The 9,945-nt window shown below is 35.7% G+C and overlaps 1 protein-coding gene across 1 annotated transcript in view; it reads left to right on the forward strand.

Moving 5' to 3' along the window:
* Positions 1-7,457: 7,457 nt before the first annotated feature.
* The window catches only part of LOC106472035 (TBC1 domain family member 13-like), a 15,471-nt gene continuing 12,983 nt past the window's right edge, over positions 7,458-9,945 (forward strand). Inside the window, 3 exon segments of the mRNA XM_022400639.1 lie at positions 7,458-7,557; positions 8,714-8,787; positions 9,384-9,424. Coding sequence (XP_022256347.1) covers positions 7,538-7,557; positions 8,714-8,787; positions 9,384-9,424 — 135 coding nt within the window. The 5' untranslated portion in view covers positions 7,458-7,537.

Below are 9,945 nucleotides of genomic sequence, written 5' to 3' on the forward strand. Positions count from 1 at the left end.
ATCAGTGAAATAAAAAAAATCGGCGACTTTCTGCGACTTTGGATATCAGAGCGCTTTTTGTGTGAGTACCTGCAATCCTGTAGTCGCCTCTGCGCGCATTGTTGTAAGACGATACAATGCTTCACCCATCGTTATGGCTACTAAGAACAGAAAAGTAGATTCTGAGTGTCGCCTTTTCAATGAAGAATGGGGAGAAAAGTACTTCTTTGTGGAAACAAACAACCAGAAAGCTAGTTGCATGATATGCAACGAAAGTGTTGCCGTTTTGAAAGAGTACAATCTTCGGGGTCACTATGAAACAAAACATCTGTCAACATATTCGAAGTTTTCCGGAAAGTTGCGTTCTGAGAAATTTGAGTTCATGAAACGTACTTTGGATTCTCTTCACGAGAATGTTTGCTGAAAATGAATCTGTCACTCGTACAAGTTACAAAATAATGCATAAGATGGCAGAGCGAGAAAAACCGTTTACTGACGGCAACTTCGTCAAAGAGTGTATGATGGAACCAGCAAATGACTTGTGTCCTGAGAAAGCCGATTTGTTTGGAAGTATCAGCCTTTCAGCGGAGAGAACATAGTGTTACAGATACGCGAGAAAGCTGGGAACTTCTTGTGGTATTCTCTGGCGCAGGATGAGTCTTCTGATCTCTCGAGTACGTCACAACTTCTCGTGTTCATTCGTGGTGTTAATTTGGAGATTCAGATCACAGAAGAGTCAGCATCCGTTTGCAGCATGCACGGAACAACAACTGGAGAAGACATTTTCATGGAAGTGCAGAAAACTTTGCAAGGCTATAACCTTCAGTGGAATCAGCTTCGATGTGGTACAGTTGATGGAGGAAAAAACATGGCTGGAGTGAGGAAGGGTCTGGTGGGGCAGATACGAACTAAGTTGGAAGATCTTCAACTCCCGGGCGCTCTGTTTATACACTGCATTATACATCAGCAAGTACTCTGTGGGAAAGATTTAGATATTTCTTGCGTACTGAAACCAGTCGTTTCTGCGGTGAACTTCATTCGGGGTCATGTACTTAATCACCGCCAGTTCCAGGCTTTTCTTGAAGAAATTGATTCTGGATTCTGTGACTTGCCTTATCACACAGCAGTGAGGTGGCTAAGCAGCAGTAAAGTCCTGTTTCGTTTTTATAAGCTCCGAAGAGAAATAGATATTTTTCTCACCGAAAAAGATAGAGCTGATCCACTTCTGTCAGATCCTACCGACAACTTTGACAGCCAAATTTGCTTGCAAATCAATGAGATTCAACTATAGTTCGACTGGCACGTCATCAAGGTTACAATCAAACGGATTCTGGAACAGAAGGATACCACTTTCAATTCTGTCAAGATCTGAAAATCTCTCCAAAAAATGCTTATTTAAGTCACTAATAATTTTCTTCGGAAACTCGAGGTTGACATCTTCTGCGATTCCAGCGCGAAACTCTTTGAAACACTGAAAATGAGTGTGCTTCAAACAATAATAGATTTCTCCGAAATCCTTTGATGATTCTGTAGAGATCACAGATACTGTTATCCTTTCCCTGAAGTTTCAATTTCAAATCATTCATGTGGGATGTTATGTCAACCAAAAATACTTGTTGAAAGAGAAGCACAGAGAAGGAAAACTTGTTGAATTTTATCGCTGCTTACCTGATGATGAGTTTTCAAAGTTGAAGAAATTTGGGTGAACGGTGTAATTTGTAAGCTATCTTCCAGGCTATACCGGTGAACGGTGTTATTTTAAAAGTTGCTTCGATAAAAAGACAATTCACGTTGTTAGAATTTTCGGGTATAAATTTCAAAATGGACAAATAACACTTAAATTATGTCCAAGGATGCGACGGAGGTGGACCACAGTAAACTTGGGTTAGAAAAGGATCCTCCATACAAACAGTGACAGAAAAATAATACTGACATTTTAATTTTTCTAAATACTTTGTTTTTAATTGCAAACGCTGTGTGAGAAGACTTCACGTCGGCGTTTAGTGCAGAAATGTTCAGTGTAGTATGATTGTCTGTCTTTATTATGCGACACAGATATCTACCGGTTTTCAAATTTAATTACGTACTGCTTTGATTATTACTAGTCAATATATGATAGACGTAACAGGTTAGGATTTCCGTCTCATTCAGGAGTTGTCAGTATTTCCAAGCGGAAATAAATTAAATATTAATGAACACCACATTGTGTACAGTACAAAGTATCCTGGCTGGAATGCTGATATACGAGTTCCAAATAACGGTTTATTGTTTGCCAGCATCCAATTTCTTTACCTTCAACGTGGCAGTGTAATCAGCTAGTGTGCGTTTTCGTTTATTGTTATTTTATTTTTTCTGTTACGAGGTTTTACTTCACGAGGTGGCTGACATTAAGCGCGTGATTCGATGACGGATTAAGCCAAGTGATTCGTTGTTTATTCATCATAAGCACAAATTCAAAATTGCGTAGATCCACTAAACTTTTTAAGTTTTATGAAAATTTCTGTAAACCTAATGCATAAGTTTTGTTTTTTTTAGAACAAAGCCACATTGGGCTATCTGCTGTGTCCATCGCGGGAAATCGAACCCCGGATTTTAGCATTGTAAGTCCTTAAATTTACCGCTGACCACCGCGAGACCATACAGAAGAAACTGGGGAATTTGGTTTGTTGATTTCTAATTAAGCTACACGACGTGTGCTCTGCCCGCCACGGGTATCGAAACCCAATTTCGAGCGTTGTAAGTCCGCAGATGTACCGTTGTGCCACTGAGGGGGGGGGGGACAAGGAATTTGAACGAACACGACATCATTATCTGGATAATTGTTTATTAATCACGTATAAGTTTCATTTCAATCTCGTTTGTAATAAATCTATAAATAGTTCTTGTCTACATCATTTAAGTTTCGATTAGGCCTCGCATAAAGTGTTTCGTTTGTTGCTCTGTTACTTTGAGAACTTCTATACAGATTTAGGGCTATAATTTCTAAATAGAGTAAATGACTATGAACGTACTGTTTAATTAAAACCCGTTTGTTTAATTAAAACTTGTGTAGAGTAATTAATTGATCAGTGTATTTACTGATCAACAAAAATTTAAACTAGAACACTGATGACGAGACCATCCAGTCCAGGGGTCACCAAACTTTTTTCACAGCGGGCCAGATAACTGAAAGAATGACGAGCGCGGGCCGCATAACCATTTTGTTCAATACAATACAGTGAATACACAAAAAATAAAGACAACAAACATGTTTATTTTCCAAAAAGTTATCAAAGAAGGCGATGTCAGCAATAAGATAGTTATATCACACCCAGTGCGCACATATCCGAATCTCACAAACTAAGCAGCAAAAAAGGTTTGTGAGATTTGTGAAACAGGCGTTTAGCTTTAGAGATATCATCAATATTTGCTTTGGAATTGCTGCATTCAACCAAGAGAACTGCTTTCAAATGTTCATCAGTCAACCTCGTTCGATGTGCTGACTTCACGTACTTCATTTTTGAAAATGTTTGCTCACAGACATAAGTTGTTCCAAACACTAGAAAAGTATAGCCTGGAAGATAGCTTACAAATTACACCGTTCACCAGTATAGCTTACAAATTACACCGTTCACCTTCCAGGCTATACTCAGAGAAGTGTTGGTCGATTGGTGATATTTTCATTTCGACGTCTTCACCACATACTATTGAGTATTGTTAATAGTCTGCTTGTCGTTTCCATAGTTACCTGGTTTGTAATTTTTCTGTTACACTATCAGAGCCGTGTCTGTAATAAAGATTCACGTACGTTGTGAGATATACATCTATTACGTATGGAGTAACTAGGAAGTAGAAATGACAAATCTAAACCTGATATATGCATGATCATTTATTGACTTTTAATATTTCAGACGGTTTTGAAGGATACGTCTGGGCCTCTACACACTGAATATTTTCTTATACCTGTGTGAAGGAACTAAAACTTTAAAAGTAACAATGGAAATATTTACCAAACATTTTACCCGGCAAGGCAACTTGGTGAAAGTAACATACGCTCCCTAAAGTGATAGAGGTTTCTTATGAATCCACCCGACTCCCCGAGTTGGGGTTTAAATAAATACTACGACAGTAAACCACGTAGTTCTTCCCATCGAAGAGAATGCCAAACAAATAATGTAGATGTTTTTTTGGACAAACATGATTGGCTCGTTAAAGAGGACACAGATTTTTTTTTCTTTCCCTTTCTTTCTTTTTTTTGGGGGGTGGGGGGGGTGGGGTGGGTGGGAATGAAATATGGTATATACGAAATGCGTCTCAAAGTTTTTTTTTCAAATGAATTATAACATTAAACTGAGAATCAACGTTTCTGTATTGTTTTACTTCTGTGTAATTAAAATAACATTTGAAGATATTTTCGGGCCTATTGTCTTTTTATCTTTTTAGCATCACAGTTTGAATTTATTCTTCTCAAAGTTTTGAAAATGTTAAATATTGTGAGCTGAAAAAAAAAAAAGACTGAGCTTTTCAACTCTAGGCACACCTGGTGGACTGTTGACTGTCAGAATCGGCCCGGCATGGCCAGGTGGTAAGGGCGCTCGACTCGCAATCTGCGGGTTGTGGGTTCGAATCCCCGTCCCACCAAACATGCTCGCCCTTTCAGCCGTGGGGGAATTAATAATGTGACGGTCAATCCCACTATTCGTTAGTAAAAAGAGTAGCCCAAGAGTTGGCAGTGGGTGGTGATGACTAGCTGCCTTCCCTCTAGTCTATCACTGCTAAATTAGGGACGGCTAGCGCAGATAGCCCTCGTGTAGTTTTGCGCGAAATTCATAAAAAGACTGTCAGAATCACATAAGAGAATGATAGCAGTACCCTCTAGTGGCATTAAATGACATTATTTATGTTTTTAAGTAATTGGTACGAAAGTTCAAATCACAAACATTACTGCGAGGCCTAATATTCGTGATATAAACCATGCTAGACTGTAGATTCTTATAATTATTATATTAATGTTCATTTTGTAGCGTCCTTTGATTGAAAACAAGGGACTATATGTTTCTGTCTCTTATTGCCTCCTAGCAACTGTTAGTAAATAAGCACCTTTTAATTTTCTAAGAAACTAATTGTTTGACTACGACCATGGTATATTTGTCGTCTGCTATACAAAAACCACCGTTAACCATGTTCAGGTTTGCCGCTATTTCATCATTGTAGCTTCTTATTTCTGGTAATAGATGGCAGGCCTAATGTTCAACAGAAGAGTTGCTAATATTTATTCTGCTTACTTTTTAGAATAATACTTAACATTACTATAGTACTCTCATTAATATCATAAATGACTAACTAATAAAGTCAAGGACTATTAGTGTCAAATAATTCTTACAATGATTAAGTTAACTGTCTACTCCACGTTGTTATTCGTGTTTCTATTGGCAAAATGGATAATAAAAGGTCTGATTATTAGCTGCCCCCCCCCCCCCAGTGGCACAGTGGTATGTCTGCGAACTTACAACGCTAGAAACCGGGTTTCGATACCCGTGGTGGGCAGAGCACAGATAACCCATTGTATAGCTTTGTGCCTGATGTTTAGCATCCCTCCCTTTGAACAGCATCCCAAAATAGGTTTTGATTAGACTACCTTCAGAAAACTGTCTCCAATTTGAAACTGATATACTAGAATAAAGGCAGCTAGTAAAATTACCTACCGCCAACTATTGGGCTACTCTTATCCGACCGAATAGTGGGATTTACTATAACCTGTTATCCTCTTCACCCAGAAACTTCTGTATTAGCAATGACAGAACCTAGAGTCCGAAAATAATGTGTGTCAAAAATGTGATAAGCATTCATAGGATCATAAATTACGAAAATATTTCATGAAACTATGGAAACAATCAAACACTGCCGTAAAAGCTGGAATATATATTTCTGTTTAGGATTTCTTTTTTTCTTTATGGCCCCCTAGTGTCACAGCGGTATGTTTGCGGATTTACAACATAAATAAAGAAATAAATAATCACCAGAACATTTGACCAAACAAAACAGTATATAGCGCAAAAACGTATACTTGTTTGACTCGTAAATAAAGTTTGTGATTGATTGAATAAAAAGTTCTCTTTGTTTTATAAGTCTCCGAGTTATTGTCGGTGTATTCGCAGGATACACAACCCACGGACAACCTTTTGATTCGAAGAGGTTGTCCTTCCACACCCATCCTTAGGAGGAGTAAAAATTGAAACTCACTTTTTACTTAAATAGAAGTAATTGATTTCTCTCTTAAGTTCCCGTAAAGCACCAGCTTCCACTATTGCTGTCAGTAACTCATTCAATAAGTTTATAACCTTTATAACAATGTTAGAAAAATAAAACTGTGTTGTTTGTTTTGAATTTCGCGCAAAGCTACACGAGAGCTATCTGCACTAGCAGTCCCTAATTTAGCAGTGAAAGGCAACTATTCATCACCACTCACCGCCAACTCTTGGGCTACTCTTTTACCAACGAATAGTGGGATTGACCGTCACATTATAACGCCCCCACGGCTGAAAGGGCGAGCATGTTTGGTGGGACGGGTATTCGAACCCGCGACCCTCAGATTGTGAGTCGAGCGCCTTAACCACCTGCCCATGCCGGGCCAAAACTGTCTTAACCGTAGCCTAGCCTATGTTTTCCACATCTTAAACTAGTGATCTTTTGTCTTATCATCTCCAGAATATAGCACAAAGAAACCAGAGGCCTTAATCCTATTGATTCCCGGATAATCTTGTAAACTTCACTATAATCATTTTTTACTCTTCTTTTCTCAACAGAAAATAAGTCAGGAAATCTTAACGTGTCCCTATAAAATAACCCTACCTTTCTCGGAATCATCATAGGAGTCTTTCTCTAAACCCTTTCCAATAAGTCAATATGACCAAGAACGTCAGTCATGTTAATGAGTCGGTTCTCTACTGTGTTAAACGCATGGCGGGCAGTGTTTATAAGAATAGAGAACTAAGATGATATGAGTTATTAAAAAGTGCCTAACTAAATGGTTAGCTCAGTAATTCAGTTGGTGTGCGAGATTTTCTGGATTCACTAACGAGCCACATTGGGTTATCTGCTGTGTCCACAGCGGGGAACTGAACCTGGGATGTTAGCCTTGTAAGTCTGTAAACTTACCGCTGTTCTACTGAAGAACCACTCACAAGCTAAGGAGGTGATAAAAAAGTTACATTACCATAACATATTAGTGTAAACACTTCATTGAATATTATTTTACAAATAATATTATCCATATTAGAACCTGTATAGAAAGAATCATATTAATGAAGAATTTCTAGTTTTTATATGTAAATTAAAAATAAAACGCACATTGAATATTAGCAAACGTCATAAGTTTCACATTGCGCGTTCATTACACATGTACACAACTGAGATAATTCCATTTCAGAAGTCTTATTTAGTTTTTATTTTTATGCTTTTTCTGAAACTGCTTCAACAATTCGCTGATATGCCGAGGGGTGGGTTAATTCTATTGTAGTCCATACCCTGTTTCATGTGGTTTTTAACTTTATTTGCAGTATTGAAATTAAATTTTATCATGTCATTTTATCGCAACAGGTAAGGAATTTGTAATCGAAGAAATGGAATTAAACACTTTTTTCTTTTTCTTAATAAAATCAATGCAAAAAAATTTTTCATAAGTACTTGAATAGTACAGACACTGAATTAAATATACTTAATAAGTTAATTTTAGGCTTAGCTTTGAGTGATACTGATAGTCTACTTCGTGATATAAATTTTTACTTTCAAGTTTTAGTCCTAATTTCAATGTGAGTATTAAATCAACTTTTTTTTTTATGTCTGATAACGATTATTGTAGACAGATCCGCATAACTGAAAAAAAAATGATGTAATGATTGCTGTTTGATATTTTGTTGTACTTGTAGAGAGGCGTGATTGAAAATAAGGCCAATATTTTATTTGACAAGAGTTGAATTTAATCATGGTTTGGTGGGTTGCCTTTGACGATTCGTAAAACTTATGTTTATGTTGTAGAAACGTTTACAATAATTTTTTTAAAAATAACTTAAGAAGTTATATATCAACTATGCAAAAAACAGTATTAAATATGAGATTTAAATTATTATTTTTAACATAAACCCAGCTAACACTAACAGAGTTTTGAAATAACTAAACAGATTATTATGTAACATGCTACACCTGTCATAATCTATTCTATGAATGAGAAATATGAAGGTGGTCATTCTTCATATGATTTAGAATAAAAGACTTCATCTAGGATTTCTTTTATCATTATCAAAAGCCATTAACCAAATCCTAGAGTAGCCTTTTAGTCTTAACTAGATCAGCTTGAATCAGAGACACACTCGGTAAAATAACGTTATCAGCACAGACAAATTTAATTACCACCAGTAAAAAAAAATAACACTGATGCAGTGTTTGTTTATCAATTAACAAAATATTATGTTTAGAAATAACCAATTGATTCTCTTTTTGTTTTGTTTTTTTACTTCCTGTGTAGGTATAGAATAGAACCTACAATAATAAATCTTCAAAGAAATGTCTACACTAAAATTTTATTTTAATTATTCTGGAAAGTTTGATAATGAATCAAAATAAAAGAAATTGTAAATATAATAAATAATGTATGAATTTAAAGTTTACCAGTTATTAGTACACTAATTACAGTGATATTAATTTGAATAACTGTTATATGTATGTTTCTGCATATTCTCTGGCACTATTTGTTTAGGTTGAGTGAGTTCCAAAAAGTTTTAGAAACTGATCGAATTGACTTCCATCATGTGAGAAGACTTTGTTTTAATGGTGAGTGTTGGGTTTCAGAAAGTTTAAGAAACCTGATAGTTTTTCTGTGCTTGTATTTCATCATTCCTTCCTGATGAATGTGTTATACGATTTCACATCCAGAATAAGCTGCAGTTTCTGTCTTCATATTTCATAATAAAATTATTTAAGATTTATTCTCGGTCAATTTTAAACCATACAAATGGCTTCGAAGCTTTTAAATACAATTCTTAATTAGACCAAATCTTTTACATTTGTTAAAAATGTATACAGTTCTTAAGTTTTAATTCATTCACAAGAAACTTGTTTGAAAAGTGAATAAAATATAAAAAATAGTATCTTTTGATATCTAAATCTGCTTTTCTTAACCATTTGTATAAAAAGCATTCACAAAGAAATTATTCTATGCATACATCAGCATGTTTTATTCATATAAAATTTTTGCACATGTACAAAAAGTACTCTGAGAAATATTTTAAACGACCATGGTTGGTATACTAGTGTTACACAAATTTAGTTTAAGCTCACAGAAGTATATCACTGAATAGCTTGTAATCCCACTTCATACATCTTCAGGGTAGCTATAAGGTATGTCATCTGTATTCATTTTCTTTCAGGTATTCCAGATGATAGTGGATATCGTCCATTATGTTGGAAGGTAAGGAAATATATATATGCTTTTGTTCTTAGTGTTTCCTTTAATCGTGAGGTTGTATTCATTTCATATAACTTGTAGCAAAAAATATACTCGGTACTTTGAGAAGTGTATTTTACATTATTTAAAATGAAGAAGGAAGACTTTAAATAATAATGCAATAATTTCAATGTTTTTGTTTTTATCCAATAATAATGTCAGACTCAACAGTTATTGTCAGTATCCAAGACACCATTATGGTGTCTCCCCAACAAGTCGGCTCACATATGTCTGTCATCACTCTGCCTTTTGACCAATCAGTTTGAATTTTCTTGTGTGTGAAGAGGCATGAAGATGTTAAAAGTTTTATGGGGGAAAATAACTTTCTATCTTCTGCAATTAAACTACTAGTAAAGTTTAGGTTGTTGAGCCTTTCGAGAGTGATTACAGAAAACGGCAAATTTATTCTGCACCCACTTTTTTTTTCTCTGAGGTTATACTTTATACCTGTTACAGTGCTTACGTATAAGACAGGTCATCAATAG

The sequence above is a fragment of the Limulus polyphemus genome, unplaced genomic scaffold (genome assembly GCF_000517525.1).
Source record: "Limulus polyphemus unplaced genomic scaffold, Limulus_polyphemus-2.1.2 Scaffold5033, whole genome shotgun sequence".
NCBI lineage: Eukaryota > Metazoa > Arthropoda > Merostomata > Xiphosura > Limulidae > Limulus > Limulus polyphemus.